The sequence below is a fragment of the Oncorhynchus tshawytscha genome, linkage group LG06, assembly GCF_018296145.1.
Source record: "Oncorhynchus tshawytscha isolate Ot180627B linkage group LG06, Otsh_v2.0, whole genome shotgun sequence".
Classification (NCBI taxonomy): Eukaryota; Metazoa; Chordata; class Actinopteri; order Salmoniformes; family Salmonidae; genus Oncorhynchus; species Oncorhynchus tshawytscha.
The window spans coordinates 72753967-72775817 of NC_056434.1; the positions used below are offsets into that span (position 1 = coordinate 72753967).

General features: G+C 41.7%; 1 protein-coding gene across 2 annotated transcripts in view; it reads left to right on the forward strand.

Moving 5' to 3' along the window:
* The window catches only part of LOC112253051 (gamma-adducin), a 42539-nt gene that overhangs the window by 10016 nt on the left and 10672 nt on the right, over positions 1 to 21851 (forward strand). Inside the window, exons 1-7 of one of the 2 annotated variants that reach the window (XM_024424920.2) lie at positions 12816 to 13075; positions 14277 to 14557; positions 18718 to 18862; positions 19756 to 19907; positions 20215 to 20295; positions 20939 to 21088; positions 21629 to 21772. In XM_024424920.2, the coding sequence (XP_024280688.1) occupies positions 14357 to 14557; positions 18718 to 18862; positions 19756 to 19907; positions 20215 to 20295; positions 20939 to 21088; positions 21629 to 21772 (873 nt within the window). In that variant the 5' untranslated portion in view covers positions 12816 to 13075; positions 14277 to 14356. Of the gene's footprint in view, positions 1 to 12815; positions 13076 to 14276; positions 14558 to 18717; positions 18863 to 19755; positions 19908 to 20214; positions 20296 to 20938; positions 21089 to 21628; positions 21773 to 21851 lie in introns of those variants that run through there. The other variant, XM_024424921.2, reaches the window with a different exon arrangement.

Sequence of the window (21851 nt, forward strand, 5' to 3'; positions counted from 1 at the left end):
TCAGAGCTGGTCATGGGTGTACCTCAGCCATGGTCAAGGTCCTAAATGACATCATAACCGCCATCGATAAGAGACATTACTGTGCAGCCGTATTCATCGACCTGGCCAAGGCTTTCGACTCTGTCAATCCCCACATTCTTATTGGCAGACTCGACAGCCTTTGTTTCTCAAATGATTGCCTCGCCTAGTTTACCAACAACTTCTCTGATAGAGTCCAGTGTGTCAAATTGGAGGGCCTGTTGTCTGGACCTCTGGCAGTCTCTATAGGGGTGCCACAGGGTTCAATCCTCGGGCCGACTCTTCTCTGTATACATCAATGATGTTGCTCTTTCTGCTGGTGATTCTCTGATACACCTCGACGCAAACAACACCATTCTGTATACTTCTGGCCCCTCTTTGGACACTCTGTTAACTAACCTCCAGACGAGCTTCAATGCCACACAACTCTCCTTCCGTGGCCTCCAACTGCTCTTCAATGAAGGGGAAACTGCTCGCTGTCCAGCATCACTACTCTGGACGGCTCTGACTTAGAATACGTGGACAACTACAAATACCTAGGTGTCTGGTTAGACTGTAAACTCTCCTTCCAGACTCACATTAAGCATCTCCAATCCAAAATTAAATCTAGAATTGGCTTCCTATATCGCAACAAAGCATCCTTCACTCATGCTGCCAAACATACCCTCGTAAAACTGACCATCCTACAGATCCTCGACTTCGGTGATGTCATCTATAAAACAGCCTCCAACACTCTACTAAACAAACTGGATGCAGTCTATCACAGTGCCATCCGTTTTGTCACCAAAGCCCCATACACTACCCACCATTGCGACCTGTACCCTGTCGTTGGTTGGCCCTCGCTTCATACGCGTCGCCAAACCCACTGGCTACAGGTTATCTACAAGTCTCTGCTAGGTAAAGCCCCGCCTTATCTCAGCTCACTGGTCACCATAGCAGCACCCACTCGTAGCACACGCTACAGCAGGTATATCTCACTGGTCACCCCCAAAGCCAATTCCTCTTTTGGTCGTCTTTCCTTCCAGTTCTCTGCTGCCAATGACTGGAATGAACTGCAAAAATCTCTGAAGCTGGAGACTCATATCTCCCTCACTAGCTTCAAGCACCAGCTGTCAGAGCAGCTCACAGATCACTGCACCTGTACATAGCCCATCTCTCTACCTACCTCATCCCCATACAGTATTTATTTATTTATATTGCTCCTTTGCACCCCAGTATCTCTACTTGCACATTCATCTTCTGCACATCTACCATTCCAGTGTTTAATTGCTATATTGTAATTACATCGCTACCTGCTCCCTTGCACCCCAGTATCTCTACTTGCACATTCATCTTCTGCACATCTACCATTCCAGTGTTTAATTGCTATATTGTAATTACTTCGCCACCATGGCCTATTTATTGCCTTAACTACCTTATCTTACCTCATTTGCACTCACTGTATATAGATTTTTGTTTTCTTTTGTTCTACTGTATTATTGACTGTATGTTTTGTTTATTCCATGTGTAACTCTGTTGTTGTATGTGTCGAATTGCTATGCTTTATCTTGGCCAGGTCGCAGTTGCAAATGAGAACTTTTTCTCAACTAGCCTACCTGGTTAAATAAAGGTGAAATAAAATAAAATTAAAATAAATTCGTCATGACTGTGTTGATGTCTCTGTTGACCATCTTAATTCATTAGTAATATGGACAACGATGAACTTGAAGCTCTCAACCCACTCCACTACAGCCAATGTGGGGATGTGCTCGGCCCTCTGTTTCCTGTAGTCCAAGATCAGCTCCTTTGTCGTGCTGACGTTGAGGGAAAGGTTGGTGTCCTGGCTACCAGGTCACTGCCCTCATCCTTATTGGCTTTCTTTTCGTCGTCGGTGATCAGGCCTTCCGCCGTCGTGTCGTCAGGAAACTTAATGATGGTGTTGGAGTCATGCACGGCCACACAGTCGTGGGTGAACAGGGAGTACAGTAGGGAACAAAGAATGCACCCCTGAGGGATCCCCGTGTTGTGGGCCAGTGTTGCCGATGTATTGTTGCCTACTCTCACCACCTGGGGGCAGCCATTCAGGAAATCCAGGATCCAGTTGTAGCGGGAGGTGTTCAGTCCTGGGGTCCTGAGCTTAGTGATAACACTATGGTGTTGAACGCTGAATTGTAGTCAATGAACAACATTCTAACATCCTCTTATCCAGGTGGGAAAGGGCAGTGTGGGGTGCAATAGAGATTGCATCATATGAGAATTGAAGTGGGTTTAGGATATCTGGAATGTCAGTGCTACGGGGCAATAGTAATTTGGACAGGTTACCTTAGCGTTCTTGGGCACAAAGACTATGGTGGTCTGCTTGGAAAATGTAGGTATTACAGACAGGGTCAGGGAGAGGTTGAAAATGTCAGTGAAGACACTTTCCAGTTGATCAGTGCATGCTCTGAGTACTCGTCCTGGTAATCCATCTGGCCCCGCGGCCTTGTGAATGTTAACCAAATCAAATCAAATCAAATTGATTTGTCACATACACATGGTTAGCAGATGTTAATGCGAGTGTAGCGAAATACTTGTGCTTCTAGTTCCGACAATGCAGTAATAACCAACGAGTAATCTAACTAACAATTCCAAAACTACTACCTTATACACACAAGTGTAAAGGGATAAAGAATATGTACATAAAGATATATGAAAGAGTGATGGTACAGAGCGGCATAGGCAAGATGCAGTAGATGGTATCGAGTACAGTATATACATATGAGATGAGTAATGTAGGGTATGTAAACATTATATTAAGTAGCATTGTTTAAAGTGGCTAGTGATATATTTTACATCAATTCCCATCAATTCCCATTATTAAAGTGGCTGGAGTTGAGTCAGTGTGTTGTTAGTGGTGGCTGTTTAACAGTCTGATGGCCTTGAGATAGGCCATCAGACTGGCTAGACTGTAAACTCTCCTTCCAGACTCATATCAAACATCTCCAATCGAAAATCAAATCAAGAGTCGGCTTTCTATTCCGCAACAAAGCCTCCTTCACTCACGCTGCCAAACTTACCCTAGTAAAACTGACTATCCTACCGATCCTCGACTTCGGCGATGTCATCTACAAAATTGCTTCCAACACTCTACTCAGCAAACTGGATGCAGTTTATCACAGTGCCATCCGTTTTGTCACTAAAGCACCTTATACCACCCACCACTGCGACTTGTATGCTCTAGTCGGCTGGCCCTCGCTACATATTCGTCGCCAGACCCACTGGCTCCAGGTCATCTACAAGTCCATGCTAGGTAAAGCTCCGCCTTATCTCAGTTCACTGGTCACGATGGCAACACCCATCCGTAGCACGCGCTCCAGTAGGTGTATCTCACTGATCATCCCTAAAGCCAACACCTCATTTGGCCGCCTTTCGTTCCAGTTCTCTGCTGCCTGTGACTGGAACGAATTGCAAAAATCGCTGAAGTTGGAGACTTTTCTCTCTCACCAACTTCAAACATCTGCTATCTGAGCAGCTAACCGATCGCTGCAGCTGTACATAGTCTATCGGTAAATAGCCCACCCATTTTTACCTACCTCATCCCCATACTGTTTTTATTTATTTACTTTTCTGCTCTTTTGCACACCAATATCTCTACCTGGACATGACCATCTGATCATTTATCACTCCTGTGTTAATCTGCAAAATTGTAATAATTCGCCTACCTCCTCATGCCTTTTGCACACAATGTATATAGACTCTCTTTTTTTTCTTTTTTTCCTACTGTGTTATTGACTTGTTAATTGTTTACTCCATGTGTAACTCTGTGTTGTCTGTTCACACTGCTATGCTTTATCTTGGCCAGGTCGCAGTTGCAAATGAGAACTTGTTCTCAACTAGCCTACCTGGTTAAATAAAGGTGAAATAAAATAAAAAGATAGAAGCTGTTTTTCAGTCTCTCGGTCCCAGCTTTGATGCACCTGTACTGACCTCGCCTTCTGGATGATAGCGGGGTGAACAGGCAGTGGCTCGGGTGGTTGTTATCCTTGATGATCTTTATGGCCTTCCTGTGACATCGGGTGGTGTAGGTGTCCTGGAGGGCAGGTAGTTTGCCCCCAGTGATGCGTTGTGCAGACCTCACTACCCTCTGGAGAGCCTTACGGTTGTGGGCGGAGCAGTTGTAGTACGAGGCGGTGATACAAGCGGTGATACAGTCCGGTGATACAGCCCGACAGGATGCTCTCGATTGTGCATCTGTAGAAGTTTCTGAGTGCTTTTTGGTGACAAGCCGTCACCAAAAGCACCTCAGCCTCCTGAGGTTGAAGAGGAGCTGCTGCGCCTTCTTCACGATGATGTCTGTGTGGGTGGACCAATTCAGTTTGTCTGTGATGTGTACGCAGAGGAGCTTAAAACTTACTACCCTCTCCACTACTGTCCCATCGATGTGGATAAGGGGGTGTTCCCTCTGCTGTTTCCTGAAGTCCACAATCATCTCCTTAGTTTTGTTGACGTTGAGTGTGAGGTTATTTTCCTGACACCACACTCCGAGGGCCCTCACCTCCTCCCTGTAGGCCGTCTCGTCGTTGTTGGTAATCAAGCCTACCATTGAGTTGGAGGCGTGCGTGGCCACACAGTCGTGGGTGAACAGGGAGTACAGCAGAGGGCTCAGAACGCACCCTTTTGTGGCCCCAGTGTTGAGGATCAGCGGAGTGGAGATGTTGTTACCTACCTTCACCACCTGGGGGCGGCCCGTCAGGAAGTCCAGTACCCAGTTGCACAGGGCGGGGTCGAGACCCAGGGTTTCGAGCTTGATGACGAGTTTGGAGGGTACTATGGTGTTAAATGCTGAGCTGTAGTCGATGAACAGCATTCTCACATAGGTATTCCTCTTGTCCAGATGGGTTAGGGCAGTGTGCAGTGTGGTTGAGATTGCACCGTCTGTGGACCTATTTGGGCGGTAAGCATATTGGAGTGGGTCTAGGGTGTCAGGTAGGGTGGAGGTGATATGGTCCTTGACTAGTCTCTCAAAGCACTTCATGATGACGGAAGTGAGTGCTACGGGGCGGTAGTCGTTTGTTTAAAGGTCTTGCGCACATCGGCTACGGAGAGCGAGATCACTCAGTCATCTGGAACAGCTGGTGCTCTCATGCATTGTTCAATGTTGCTTGCCTCGAAGCGAGCATGGAAGGCATTTAACTTGTCTGGTAGGCTGGTGTCACAATGTAGCTTAGCATCCACTTCATCGCACCAGTTCCGTATTGAGCACAATACTGTTAGATTTTGTTTGAGTTTTTACCTGTAAGCAGGAATCAGGAGGATAGAGTTATGGTCAGATTTGCCAGAGATGCTATGGTACCCCTTCTTAGGTAAGAACCATCTAGATGTCTTTTTTGCTGATGTACTCTATAGTTAAAGCTGTTTTAACAATCTTGCCGAGATATATTTTTTATTGTTTGTCTGGTCTTTCTGTGACCAGAACCTCATCAGTTCCAGATGCTGAGTTAATTAAGTTACCAACAGCTGTTTCAATGAATGTCTCTCTCTCTAGAAATATTATACACTGGGTAGGCATGTGTAGTGGAATTGAGACATGCAAGATTTCATAGCTAATTGTGTCCTTTAATGTAGGTTTTCAGACACCCATCAAGTTCACATGCAGTGGGTTGTGACCCAAACCATTTTAAACATGTAATTGAGCATTATCAATTAATTTGTCAAGTTTAAGCAATGTTTCGGCAAAATAGGGAGTGGGAGGGACAGATGCAGTATATCATAATGAGAAAGACATAATTTGGAACATATTGGATATTTTCTACACAACACAAGTCTCTTTAGCCATGAATTTTACTCAAATAGTTGCCATGTTCTTAAAAGTAAAGTTATTTATGTATACACTGAGTGCACAAAACGTTAAGAACACCTTCCTAATATTGAGTTGCACCCTCTTTTGCCCTCTGAAGAGCCTCAATTCATGGACTTAACAAGGTGTCGAAAGCGTTCCACAGGGATGCTGGCCCATGTTGACTCCAATGCTTCCCACAGTTGTGTCAAACTGGCTGGATGTGCTTTGGGTGTTGGATCATTCTTGATACACATGGGAAACTGTTGAGCATGAAAAACTCAGCAGCGTTGCAGTTCTTGACACAAACCGATGCTCCCGGCACCTACTACCATACCCCGTACAAAGGCCCTTCAATTTGTTGTCTTGCTCATTCACCCTCTGAATGCCACACCTACACAATCTATGTCTCAATTGTATCAAGGCTTAAGCCTGTCTCCTCCCCTTCATCTACACTGTTTAAAGTGGATTTAACAAGTGACATCAAGAAAGAGTCTTAGCTTTCACCTGGATTCACCTGGAGTCTATGTCCGGGAAAGAGCAGGTGTCCTTAATGTTTTGTACACTCGGTGTATATGTTTTAGCTTTCAGCTTCATCTTCCCATGGTCTAGTTTTATATGATAAACCCACCAGGAGTTAAACTAGGCCAGACCCTTACTCCAGCCCAATAGTCAGCCGCACCCTAGACCGCACCCAATAGTCAGCCGCACCCTGATGGAGGCAATAGAGGCCAGTCCAGTCTCTGCCAGGTCCTCCATGTACTGTAAATAAACAAAGCTTGGCTGTCTCCTCATTCTCCCCCATCCAGCTCAATCCTCTCTCCTTGTCATTATGTATGTGTTGTATCTGTCAGTTTTAAATTCTATATAAAGCTGTGGAAAATACTGTTCTGACTGCAGCAACGTAAATTGCTCCAGGTCCCCAGTTGCCTATACATGTATGTTGCTGCTCAGCACCCACACTGCTAAAGTGAATAGCAGAACCATGTTCAAGTCTAGTGAGTACAATGCATATTCATAAGTAGTGTGATTGTATTGAAAAGATAGACTTGCAGTCAGAGGGTTTATTATTTAGAAATGCCATATGATTAGGTTCCCCTATAGCATGTTCTTCATATTATAGAGTTCAGCATACATGTAAATGTTTGTAAAAGTAGTTATTTTGTTTGTGCATTTGCCAGTAAACTTAGAACACTACAAGGGGGAACAATAGCTCAGACCAAAGGCAGGAGTAGCCTTCAGTTAAGCTATGCAGTGTTCATTATCCTGAAATAGGGTTTCAGAAATAGACGGTTCTCAGGCCTTTGACACTGACTTGGTTATTACATAAGGCTCTTGGGGGAAATTATCTAAATTTCCATTATATGAGAAAGCTGTGCACCACCCATTTACAGTGAGGTATCAATTTAATCAGCATTACAGAGGCTTAATCCTATTTCATTACTTACAAAAAAGCTTGAAGTGGGTAACAAATGCAGTGGCTAAGACGCTCTCAAAGCAAATGTGTCAAGGTTAAGAATGTTCATGTTTATGCATACTGTATCTAGGGAGTTGTGAAGTTGTTCAACATTGGTCCATGGTGGTATTCTCTTGAGAGAGCTGTTGTTGATGGATATTTTTTCTCGGTGGAACCGACTTGAAGGTGCTGTTGGTGAAATTCGATGAGGTATCCATTTCCTCAAACTCTGAAACTATGCGGTGGGATATTTTCCTGTATCAAATTAACTCATAAACAACACATTTTATTTTTGGTGTCTGTTGGTTCTCAACAGTTGGTATCAATTAGTTGGGTTAGGGTCAAAGGTCCTTTTGTTGATAATAAAATATGGTGTTCCCCATCACAGAGGCCAAAGGATAATTACCAGAAATTGAGGTATGGGAGGGGACAGACATGGACGTAAAAGTCTCTGGAAATATTTCATAGACCCTAGAGAGAAAAGTTGCCCTTTCAGTCTTTAAAGAGTCATTAACTAGACACAAGAAGATAGGGAAGATAGGGCTGGCTGGTCTACATTATTAGGATTCTCGCTCTCTTCTTTCTTTCTCTGCGATGACAAACAGATGATTTTCTGGCTGGAAGCCCAGAGTTCACCATGAGGCTTCCTGTGAAGACATGTCGTTTTTCTCATTATCCCCACACTTACGTTGACAGCCACCATGATGTGGAAATGATTTCCTCAGTTTGAGCAACAGACATAATAATAATGCCTATAAACTTTAATGGCCTCCAACGAACCAGAAGTCTTGTCAGCTAGAAACATTTGGCGGAGTATGTGAAGGAGATTCCATGATTAGATTCATTGATAGTTACTGTTGTGTTACATTTCAGATTAGTACAGTGATAAATATTAGCATAGCTTGATAAATAAAAGTCTGTTAGAAAATGATGAAAATAAAATGTGAACACTGAAATAGAAAAAATATTTTCATTCATCGGAGTAAAAGCTAAAAAAACAAACAACAACAAAAAAACACTGGCCAAAACATTCCTGTTTGACCAATGCTGTGTTGAGTTAGATGACAGCTAAAAACAGCTAAAGAAAACAAAAAGCAAAATTAACACATGGGGACAAGAACCAAATGGAGAGAAAGGTATAAATGAATGATTTTAGTTGCCATTACAGTCAGTTTATTAGGATATACTACTGTATGTCTTGCCTGCCAGAGTTCTGATCCAGTGATTCATTAAAGCTGAAATCTAATTGAATTCCTGCCAAACTTTCGCTTTCACAATTATTTTGTGAGTTGTAAAAAACACTGGTTGGAAGTTATTATGCACATTTTGACAATGAGAACAGAAAAAAGCAAACCACATAACTGACCCAAAAGACGTGCAGCATATTGCATCTTCTGGAGTGGATATGTGCCATTCACGTGTTACCAATCTAAAAGTCTAAGCCGTTTGGGTGGTAGGGGGAGGGGGCATGGGGTTTACTTAGCTAACATATGGAATTGTTTTAAGATGGTCATAATATGGATCAGTTAGCTATTACATTTCGAATTTTAGGACCCCTTTAGGTATCCCCCCAAAATATAGAAAAAATATTTGATAAAATATTGAATTTGGCATTTACTACTATAGCCCACAGAAACGCATTGAATAACACATTCATAAATGGCAAAAAACACAGTCTAAAAATAAATCATAAGGTATAAGGTTTTGAAGTGTCTGTCCTATATCTAGGAGATATAAGAAAGCTAAGGAAATATGTGTTTTTATGGACACATAATTAACCCCTTATTTTTGTTGGCACAAAACATACTTCCATTTGTTTGTATGGGTTATCTTCAAACGAGTCCCGTGACACTTGTGGGAGTCTCCCCTTTCCATGGAGTGGTCATAATAGTTTGTAGGCCAAACCGTTTGGACGCTACATGTGTTTTCATGAGAAGACCGATTTTTGGGATGTCTCATGGTCTGACAAACACCGCTGGAGCTCGGCCACCTTCCACCTTCCACCACAGATGCGGAAACCCGACATGGGCGGATGCAGTGGATTGCAAAAAAAACAGATATTTCGAGCTTAAATTTACCGATTTTGATGGGGATTTTTACAGTTATGTTACTTAGATTGACGCACAAGTTTTATTCAGTGGTTCTGCATGTAAATGCATAACTTTGCGATGAGTCTAGAGTCAAAACAAATCTAATTGTATTTGTCACATGCCCCCAATGCAACAGTTGTAGACCTTACAGTGAAATGCTTACTTATGAGCCCCTAACCAACATTGCAGATTAAAATTGTTGGAATAAGAATAAGAGATAAAAGTAACAAGAAATTAAAGAGCAGCAGTAAAATAACAATAATGAGACTATATACAGGGGTATACTGATACAGAGTCAATGTGCGGGGCACCGGCTAGTTGAGGTAGTTTGTACTTGTAGGAAGAGTTATTAAAAGTGACTATGCATAGATGACAACATAGAGTAACAGTGGTGTAAAGAGGGAGTGGGGGGGCTGCAAATAGTCTGGGTAGCCATTTGTCCAGATGTTCAGCAGTCTTATGGCTTGGGGGTAGAAGCTGTTTAGAAGCCTCTTGGACCTAGACTTGGCACTCCGGTACCACTTGCTGTGTGGTAGCAGAAAGAACAGTCTATGACTAGGGTAGCTCTAGACTTTGACAATGTTTAGGGCCTTCCTCTGACACCGCCTTGTATAGAGGTCCTGGATGGCAGGGAGCTTGGCCCCAGTGATGTACAGTCAGGATGCTCTCGATGGTGCAGCTGTAAAACCTTTTGAGGATCTGAGGACCCATGCCAAATCTTTTCAGTCTCCTGAGGGGGAATAGGTTTTGTCGTGCCCTCTTAACGACTGTCTTGGTGTGCTTGGACCATGTTAGTTTGTTGGTAATGTGGACACAAAGGAACTTGACGCTCTCAACCTGCTCCACTGCAGCCCGTCGATGAGAATGGGGGCGTGCTCGGTCCTCTTTTTCCTGTAGTCCACAATCATCTCCTTTGTCTCCTTCTACTTGTTAATAATGTTAGAGTGGACATCTTGGAAGTTCATTGGAAGCCTTTGGAAGAGCAGTGAGACTTGTTACTGTGAACCCATTTTATTCTATAAATCAGCCTTTTATATGGTTCCCTCTGCCAAGGAGTGAGGTCAAGTTCATGTCAGGGATGACGTAGAATCTCATAAACGCTTTTGTGCTGTTATCACTCTAGTTGTTATCCTAAGATAATGTGGGTTTCCTAAGTTCTTCATGAAAACTTGTTTGCTGACGAGCAAAACATTTTGGGACTATGTCAACAATGGGCTAATGAAACAAATAACAATATATTGTTTTTGAGTGGAATTTTCCTTTATGTGTGTGGAGGATTGTATTTAGGCCCTAAGTAATCAATCATAAGAAAGAGGTATGCTTGTGTTTCTGATACATATTTCTTACTGTTTATGAATACGATCTCTAGTAATAACACAAGACATCTGGTCAATGCTACACGAGAGGGATTGCCCTGTTTAAAAAGTCAAAATAGAGTTACAGAGAATGTAAGGGTTCAGTGGGAGGATGCTGAGTATGTGTGTGTATGTGCACTACATGTTTAGTGTAGTGTGCAGGCAGGGTTGAAACCATGCTAGCCTTTGGGAGTTGAAGGGTCACACAACTCTGCAGTGAGAATGTTCTGCTTTTCATTAAATCAACCCATATGTCCCCGTATCTGCCTCGCCGTGGAGACTCCACTCTGCTTCCTCTCCCCGTGTGTGTGTGTGTGTGTGTGTGTGTGTGTGTGTGTGTGTGTGTGTGTGTGTGTGTGTGTGTGTGTGTGTGTGTGTGTGTGTGTGTGTGTGTGTGTGTGTGTGTGTGTGTGTGTGTGTGTGTGTGTGTGTGTGTGTGTGTCACATTTTGAACCGATAGGTTAGAGGTCCTTGGAAATGTTTACGTTTGGTGCATTTGGAGACCAAATTCTACTCTAAACTTTCTGTGTGTGTTTGCGTGGGAGTGAGTGCATCTGTGTTTGTATAGTAAGTCAATGTTATTAATTGCTCCTACAAGTTGGCAGAGCACATCAATGATTTGTTGTAATTTGTATGTCTTTGTGTTTGTGTTCTACCAACTTTTGTGTCAATCTTATTTCTATTTTTGTGCAACAAAGCCATTTTAATTTCTCAGAACAAAAATGTTTTGCGAGTTGTTAGGACACAACCCAGAGTGGGAGTTCATTAACAGAGTTAATAGAGTTAAGTAGTATTATTTCCTGAATGGGCCAGTGAACCACATTCCCAAGGGACCAAAACAGGGGCTAGAGATACACATTTTATCAAAATATAGTTTTAAAAGGATGCCAGAATATACAATTACATTTAATTCAAGTAAGGAATAAAATGTTTACATCAATCTAAAGAGGTAATGAACTGTAATTTCTATTTTTTAAATGTTCCTAATTAATTCAACTGTTGACTAGAACTGGAATAATTTGATCTATGTTTGTAGGCTAATCAACACAATATCTGCACAATCCCACCAGTGCTTGAGGGACATATCACTATGTTGTTGTTTGAAATGTGATGTCTATGTGTGCCCTCTATGGCACAGGAAATTAATTTTGTCCATTTGATACATCATTTTTCAATCTAAAGTTCTGAGAGTTGTGAAATATACCCTTGAGAGTTAGACTTGGTGTCAATTGTATTTATAGAATAGTCAGATTATTCAAGAAACAGATCAAATGTAGCTATGATGTCTAGACTCAAGAGCTCTCTCAGTAAGTGATGCAATTGTATGCAATGCGTTGCCCTTCAAAGTGCTTTGTAGGTTAAATCATATTCTGACAAATCCAAGATTGTGGAAATGGGATTATTTCAGTGTGACACATACACAATACTCCTGTTCCTAAAAGGATGTCTGATCTCTGTGAACTGAAGAGACAATCATGTAATGTGTATTATTGAGGCATGCATATGTGAACATTTGTGTTGCATTGCTTCCACTGGGCCACAGAGCAAACCACCAGCCTACTACTTACTGCCTGCATTCACTTTTTGTTTGTATTCGTCAGGGAAGATACACAGCACGTTGAGGCTTTTAAGTTTTATTTGTTGGTAATGTTTGGCCAAAGACTTAACGTCAACCTCTTCTGCAAGGCCATGGGAAAGGCAGATTTCTCAATTATTCATGAAATTAAATAGCTAATGGTTAATTTCAAGATCGTCATACACATACGCATTTACACACACACTTTTCCCAACAGTGACATCATTCCTATTCCCATTGTTATAAGTATAAATATTCAGGAAATTAGTCCAGCAATACGATCTATTCATGATCTGTTTTACTGTAGCCTATTGGAGGTCTTGATAACATAACTGAGTTTCACTTCACTTTATATGTAATTAGCCTACTGTTACCGAAGTCAGTCAATTGATCATGAGTTGGATTCGTTTGGATTGAGGGGTGGGGGTGGGGGGCGAATTTCCTTTTTTTGTCCCGCCAAATTGGCAAATTAGTAGGCGGATATGAGAAGTCACATGGTCTCTCTTTTCCCTTTTTCCCTACACAAACACACCCACTCCAAAGAGAGTACAGTATGCCCACACTCATCACGCGGACGTACTCCATCGTGCACACATAGCTGTTTAGATATTCACTAGCTACAATGCACATACGGATTAATTTTTTACACCGTTGCAGTCAGAATGCATCGAAATCTGGAATACATGTAACACTTTTCCCTCTCGATCTTTGAATTCTAATTCTGTCCAGGACTGTGGTTTCTTCTTCGGTTAGATAGCCTACGAGGATACGATCACTGCCAAAAAGGTTTGATGTTTCAAATAGTTACTGCATACTATGTTGTCTGTTTCCTGGGGACTGGTTTTGTGCAGTGTTGTAGCACTCTGCGTCTTGATAATATTCATGGAAGTCACTAGTCGATGTCGACTATAAATTGGCATGCATTTTCAACTTTTTGTCTTGATGCGCTACTCAATGGAGTAGCCGAATTCGAGTTTTCTAAGTATACTCGACTACGTACATAATATACATAATCTCTATTTCCAGAGAGTTGAGTATCTTCGTTAAACTTTTGATTGATCTCATGCATGCAATTTTCTCTGTTAGTCTGCTCTTCCATCACATCACATTGTTGGAGGTGATTTTAAGCGTTAACTCTATTGAGTGCCTCTGTATGCTGCTTGCCAGTACGAATTAGCAGTTGTACTCCTTTTTGAACATATGGTTGAATTAATTTACCATTTATTTAGATTAGAAGCCCCCCATCATTAGTTATTCTATGGGTACAATACAGGAAATGCTCTGCTGATATTTTCTGTAATTACTGTATGTTAAGTTAACTTTGGCAGAAAAGGTACATTGAATAGCCCACGTTTGACACTGTAAAACGAGTAAAAATATTTGTTGCCACAATTTTTGTCCAGACTTCATCACATCTAGTTGTGTTGATAAGAACGTGCTGACGACATTGATCAGGCATAGTAGAGCAACAACAAAAAAGTATGTTGCCCACCACCCCAATGGCTGTTACTTTAACACCCGAGGTGCTAACTACCCTAAAACTAGTTGATTTACGTGAGGTGGTAACACAAAGCACCCCTATGATGTTTTATTGACATGCTTTATGGCTGTTGGCATGACAGTAGACGTAGGTGGTTGTAGTTTCCTACCCCGGCCAAACCCAAATGACTCTAGGCCAATTGTGCGCCACCCTATGGGACTCCCAATCACGTCTGGTTGTGATACAGCCTAGAATCGAACCAGGGTCTGTAGTGGTGCCTCTAGCACTGAGATGCAGTGCCTTAGACTGCTGCGCCACTCAGTAGCCCAAATTGTGTGTGTGTGTGTGTGTGCAACTTGGTGTAAGCCTCCTATTAGATTTCCTCAGCAATAAAATGAACTGATTTAGTATCAATCAAGTTTCCTGTGAAATAAATACATTTTCAACATCTGGCCCCACTTGACTAGCTCTGGTGAGAAACTGAAGTTTTGGTCTTTTCCCCAACAGATTCCCAGAGCCAGCTGTCCTGCAGTGTGGCAGGTGAGGACCAGAGAGAGGTGAGGCGCGATCCTGAAGATTTGGACAGTATGAGTTTGGTGGAGATCAGACAGGCTGTTGGGTCCATGACCCTGTCCCTATCCAGCACAGACTCCAAGGAGAGGTACTTTGACCGGGTGGATGAGAGCGACCCTGAGTACCTCCGCAGCAGGAACATGTCACCTGAAATACAGCAGGACTTCAACATGATGGAGCAGAAGAAGAGAGTCACTCAGATTCTACAGAGTCCAGTATGTTGCTTGTTGTCTGTCTATGTTAATGTGTGTACACAGTACAGTCACTTTCATTATCTGGTTGGAGACCATCAAATGGCCTGAAAAGGTTTGCTCTTTGAGATCCAGGCCTATGTGGTTGGTTCTTGTAGAAACACTACACCATTGATGTTTTCATCAAATGTTATTGGTCATATACACATGGTTAGCAGATGTTATTGTGAGTGTAGTGAAATGCTTGTGCTTCTAGTTCCGACAGTGCAGCAATATCTAACATGTAAGCTAACAATTCCACAACAACTACTGAATACACACATCTAAGGAATGGAATATATAAATATATGGATGAGCAATGACCGAGGCATAGGCAAGATGCAATAGCAAGACTCTGCTTGCACTGAATGCAAGAGAAGTGACACAATTTCCCTAGTTAATATTGCCTGCTAACATGCATTTATTTTCACTAAATATGCAGGTTTAAAAAAAGACTTCTGTGTATTAATTTTAAGAAAGGCATTGATGTTTATGGTTAGGTACATTTGTGCAACGAATGCGATTTTGTTAAATTGTCACCTGTTTGGCAAAGTTAAAGTAGGCTGTGACTCAATGATAAATTAACAGGCACTATATGAAATGCAGGACAGGCTAGTTAACCTAGTAATATCGTCAACCATGTGTAGTTAACTAGTGATAATGTGAAGATTGATTGTTTTTTATAAGATGAGTTTAATGCTAGACAGCAACTTACCTTGGCTTATTGCAGCCACACGGTCCTTTTGACGCTGCACTCGTGTAACAGGTGGTCAGGCTGCCGTGCAGTTTCCCCATGGATTGCGATCTAATCGGCGTCCAAAAAGGCCGATTTGTTATAAAAACTTGAAATTGGCTCTAATTAATGCCGATTAATCGGTCGACCTCTACTCTATACTGACATTTTGCTTGTTTGATTGCCTTGCAGAGGGAATAACTACACTGTTTGTATTCGGCCTTATTCCCAGTCACCTTTCCATGGTTAAATGCGGTGGTTCGTGCTTTCAGTTTTGCGTGATTGCCTCCATCTATCCACGGTTTCTGGTCAGGGTAGGTTTTAATAGTCACAGTAGGTACAACATCTATGCACTTCCTTATGAACTCACTCACCGAATCAGCGTATACGTCAATATTATTCTCTGAGGCTACCCGGAACATGTCCCAATCCGCATGATCAAAACAATCTTGAAGCGTGGATTCCGATTGGTCAGACCAGCAATTGTGGCAAAACATTGAATCAACTGACACCATGTTTGTACAGTGTTAATATTTGTTCCAATGAAGTGAAATGTGCAACTGTCAGAGGAAATTATATTAACCAGTCCAAAAATAAATGTCAGCTTTAATATACATTGCCTGACCAAGTTCACAGTTTAGCATTATTAAAGGTCCAATGCAGCCATGTTTATTTACATTTAAAAAAAAATCTGGGTAACAGTTAAGTATCTTACTGTGATTGTTTTCAATTAAAATGGTCAGAAATGATCAAAAAATAGCTTCTTAGCAAAGAGTGATTTTCTCAAGCAAGAATTTTGCTAGGACTGTCAGGGAGTGGTCTGAGTGGGGAGGGGAAGAATGAAAACTAGCTGTTATTGACAGAGAGGTTTGGAAAACATAATGGGCTTAGAACCTCTAGCCCAGGCAATTTGTGGGGAAACAACCTGTGGTTACCTAGGTTACCCCATTGGCGCACAGCAAAAAAAAAGTTTACATTTTATTGTTGTCTGCTTGTTTTAGTCAATTACAAAACTAGATTTTAAGAAAAGTACAACTTTGATGTTGCTAGCAGCCACGTGAGTGCTAGCTAGCTAGCTAGCCAGCCAAGACCAATAACACAAACGGATGAGCAATATACATCTACTAGTGAGTGGAGTTACAAACGGTCTTATACTAAACAAGTTAAATGTCTTACCTGTGGGGAAATGCTTTCCACACATATAGTTACGTGTAGCCTACTTGGACAACGGGTCCCCACATTTCCCACTCTTCCACGCTGAATAGCCCTGAGGTCACAGGGCTGTTCTCACAGGCTCCATTTCCCTACGTGAGAGCATTGCGAACCTTTAGGTCTGGATTTTTTAGCTGGTTACATGTACATTGAACAACACAGCAACTCTTCGACATGTTTTGTTCTTTCTGTATAACAAAAAATCTACGACGAAGTTGTCTCTTACAATGGGGGTCAATAATGATTTTTTTGGGGGGGTTTCCCCCAATTTGTGGGTGTGGTCGATGGGGAATTACTTAGTATCATGTGATAATGGCTGCCTGGTATTGTTATGCAATAATTTCCGTGGTAATGTAGATTGTTCATTCTAACTGATGTGCCTCATGTAATGGAATGTATTTTTTGTAATGTCAGTTCAGTTGATTCAACAAATCACAGCACAGATTTATGGGTACAGTTCCTGCTTTTACTTCCTGCTTTGCTCGTATGGGTACATTCGCAAAGTCCACCCATTATGCCATCAATGACTTGAATGGGGACGCCCATCTATTCAATCTATTTCTATGTTTGGAACGTTTTCTTATTGGTCTACTAATTTACCACCTGGTGACGTCACCAGGCAGGCCAAAATGCCATCCCAACAAAACATGCTGAAATTTCAGGTGTTTTTTTTTTTTTCAAACAGCTCTTACACTAAAAGGGCATTATCATCCTTTTTACAATTTTACAGTATTATTTCAACATCATAGTGTGGAAATGTATATGTATAACACAAGACAATCATGTTTTTGACTGCACTGGGCCTTTAATTAAATCAAATGGAGAGAACAACATATAGGCATGAACAGAAGAAGTATTGGCATCCACTGTATGTATTCCTATTTGACTCAAACCCTTGAGTATAAGCCGAAAATGTTGCCTACATGCACTGATGATAAATGCATAATATATGCCATTGTGAATCAGAGGGGCAGATAATCAAGCAGTAAAATGTGGTTAGAGAGGCTGCTAGGAGGTGCAACAAACACATGCCTTGTAAAAAAAAAAATGAGATGAGCCCACGCTCATCTGTGATTGCATAACAGACCCCAACAAGTGGAACTTAGCTCATCACCATGGGAACCGCTCTGAGATGGTGTGGAATGCTGGCGTTGCACCAAAGAGGCTTGCAGAATAATCGTCTTTTTTTGGAAAGGATACCCAAGATTCACAACAATACTGTGAGCATAAATTAATAGGCTGACTTAATGGGAGGGCTACCTCCCAGTCACCTCTATTCACATGGACATAAAGAGGGGTTTAGAAACCTCTAATGTGATTTGTGTAAACTTGTAATAAGGAGGGCCTCGTTAGGCCTGAGAGTACACTGTGCACCCTGTCCTAATGCGAACGGCTGAATAGACATGGAATTGGAACAGGGTCAAGGTGAAAAGTATTGCGTAAATACACAGACCATACCAGCAGTTGAATAATATATTTCTATATCAAATTTAGCCTAACAGGGTGGAAATTTATGAGTGGGACATACAGACTAACAACATGAAACATGGATAAATAGATAAAACTGGATGTTTATGTTTATTTAGCTTTGCACCATAGTTTCCCACCAAATAAATTATAACACTTCCTGAATGTGGGGTCATTGTAGGAAGAGGTTGTTTTCTTAATTGGAGAAGTACAACAAACTAACAGGGTGGAAAGTGGTATCAGGGACATAGAAAATCTTAAATTAAATTATTATAATTATAATACAATAATCGTGAAGAAAAAAAGTTATTGATGAAAGAGACTTTAACTAGGACTATTAAATAATGAGGAAAGATTTGATTTATTCCATGCCTTATATTTCTTGTGGAAGTTGATAAATAACACCTGTGGACAGCAAAAACTCATCCATGGACAAAAAGTGTTTAAAATGCATACATTTTCCTTTCAGGATCCATATTTTGGTGTTTTTAAGGTAAAGGGCACCTGACCTTTATATTTAAATCCACATTTTACACTAAATAAGAAATTATATTTCCTAGGGACAGAAAAGGCACTGCAGAGTAAGAATGACCCAGCTAACATCCTTTCCTCATTTTCTGTGTGACGTGTGACCACTATCCTGGAGTGGTAAGCATTGATCAGCGGCCAGTGGTCAGTGGTACTATTTTCACTGAGTTATGGATTCCAAGGTGTGTCATTGTTTGGTTTCCAGGTGTTTAAGGATGAACTGGAAGGACTGATCCAGGATCAGATGACGAAGGGCAATAATCCAACAGGACTGCTGGCTCTGAGGCAGATAGCTGATCTGATCATGGCCAGTTCTATGGGAGGGCCAGGCTCCTTCACATCTCCTCTCAGTAAGTAGCTGTGTGCGTGTAGGTCTGCGCATTCTGCATAGTGCGTCAGTGACGCATCCTGATTCTCTCTGCATTGTCAATGTTTTGGGGCATGGAATTCACAAAAACGTGTGACATTGAGAGCCCTAATGCATCAAAATTCTGCTCAATTACATGTTAACCACATTCCGAATGTTTCTAAGTGAACCAAATGTTCCCGACTTTATAATGAATTACAGCTGTCTGGAGCGTAAATGATGTTGCCCTCCGTCTTTCAATGGAGGTCACTATAAACCCTAGGGCTAAAAAGTTCAATTTTAAAAACACTAGGAATGTTTACTGTGACTGTTAGGAAATGTCAAATGAACTGTCGTCTCCTATGGCTTTGAGGTAATGGAGGCAGAACTGTCTCTTTTATAAATCAACAGTCCCTCCTAAAGTACTTGTAAAAGAATAGGGTTCCGGTTTGTCCAATGCCCTTATACAGTATGAAAAATATGTACTACTCAGAGCTCTTATGAGGAGTACTGAGAACAGCTTCTTTTATGATCCAAAAGTTAACCATGGGATGCTGAGATGTAGTGAGACATTTATTTATAGCAATCATTTGAACTAAATGTTGTAAGAGAGAGGCAGGACCATTTAGAACTGCTCAAGTTAAACAAGTCAGCATAGGTGGTGCTTGTAAGCTCAAACCAAAGAGAAAGCAAATGACATTGACCGTGTCATAATGCAACTTCAACATGAAGAATGTTCTTGTTTCATGAACATTCAAGTAGTATGAATGGTTAACACACCAGCTTGTTTAGACACACAAAGAAAGCTGTAATTTGTGGTGGTTGTCACAAAGGCTGTGGGATGTTAGTCACTGTGCTCTTGTCACAGTTCACTATGAATGCATGTGTTTTCTCCAGACCTAAGGATGGTCACCCCGGTCAATGACCTCTACGGGGTAGAGTCTGCATCCTTTACTAAAGGGGAGAAACAGTGTCGCTGTAAGCTAGCCAGTGTCTACAGACTGGTGGACCTCTTCAGCTGGGCCCATTTCACCAGCTCATACATTACTGTGAGTATTACCCTCATTAAAAACCTTATTAGACCTCTCTACTTACATGTAACACGAACTTAATGTAGCATTATAAGCACAGTAGGAATTGTGATTGCTGTAGGCATGTCAAAACGACACAGAGTCCTCAGTCACCCAATACACATTTTATTTTAGCAATTTTCAAGCATTGTTGAAGTACAAATAAATAGTCTAGCCATTTTTATCTTGAGAATAGCCTACATCCAGTTTACTGTATGTAACCGGTGCGATGTTGTTCTTGGAAATGCCTTTTGACGTTTTGCTTTTTGACCTTTTCCTTGTACAGGTCCGGGTTAGCAAAGAACAAGACCATGTTCTTATCATCCCACAAGGGCTCTCTTTCACTGAAGTGACGGCTGGCAGTCTGGTAGGTATAATGGTGCATGCATTTTCATATTCCAGATTGCTTAGAACTACCATAGAAAATAACCGTTTGTGCTTTTCTCCAGTGGGTGAACAACACTATCGTTATCAACAGTATCTAGAAAACCCCATTGAGATGTAAATCATGCAGAATATGTGTTCAGACTATCGACATGGCCACATAATCAATAACCAGCCACCCAGACAGCCTCTGGGTATGCTGAGACACGCCTCACTCTACTTCACCAAGGGGTCAAGGAGAAATTACAGTTTTGTTGAATGGATGTTTTTCAGCATGTAGTTGCCAATAGTTACAGTATTGATGGAGCGCTAAGTCCCAATAGAATGATAACTAGATTACTTGTAATCCTCTTAGTGTCATCATAATAACAACGGAATATAGTTTAATTCCAATAAGAAAAAACAAGAGTGGAATAATGAATCTATTTTAATAGTGCAGCAATATGGTAGCACAGTCTGAAATGTTTTTATTGAACTAGTAGGCAAGTCAGTTAAGAACAATCTTATATACAATGACGGCCTACAGTGAGTTGGAATAATTCCCAATACAGTTGTGCGGCTTTGTATCCGACTCAGTATCTGGTTGCCATGGTAGCCCTACTGATAGTGTCCTGGTCTGTTTCCAGGTGAAAGTGAACATGATTGGTGATGTTGTCGACCAGGGATCCACCTACCTGGAGGTGGACCACTTTGGCTTCAGCCCTCACTCTGCTATCTATTCCATGCGCCCTGACATCAGGTGTATCATACACATCCACACCTCTGCCACCGCTGCAGTGAGTACACTCAACTAAAACTCAGTGAGTGGCCATGTCACCTGGCCATGATACTCAATGACTGAGTTAACCAATAAGGCCCGAGGGGGTGTGGTATATGGCCAGTATACCAGGGCTAAGGGCTGTTCTTATGCATGCCACAACGCGGAGTGCTTGGACACAGCCTTTAGCCGTGATATATTAGCCATATATCACAACCCCCAAGGGGCCTTATTGCTATTATAAACTGGTTGCCAAGAGCAGTAAAAATAAATGTTTTGTCATACCCGTGTTATACGGTCTGATTTTCCACGGCTGTCTGCCAATCAATATTCAGGGCTCGAACCACTCAGTTTATAATTAAAAGAAACCTCTTGGTTTCATTATTGTTTGTACTGTAAATACACCTAATGTATTAGTACTGTTGCCTTTTGAGGTCGTCTCTTATGGTTCATGCAATATGTCTGATATTTTACCAGCCGGAAATAAAATAAAAGGTGCCTTTTAGGTAGTTGTTGTTGACGCAGCATTGTCACGGTTGCTTTTATCCTGAATTCACAGGTGTCCTCAATGAAATGTGGCATCTTGCCAATTTCCCAAGAGGCTCTGGTTCTGGGCGATGTTGCATACTTCAGTTACCAAGGCTTTTTGGATGATCAAGACGAGAAGGTGGAGTTCCAGAAAGCCCTAGGGCCCACTGCCAAGGTAACTATTGGTTTCCTTAACAACACCAACAGGTATTGTAGTGTGTGCCATACATAGAAACAGAACACACAGAATTCCA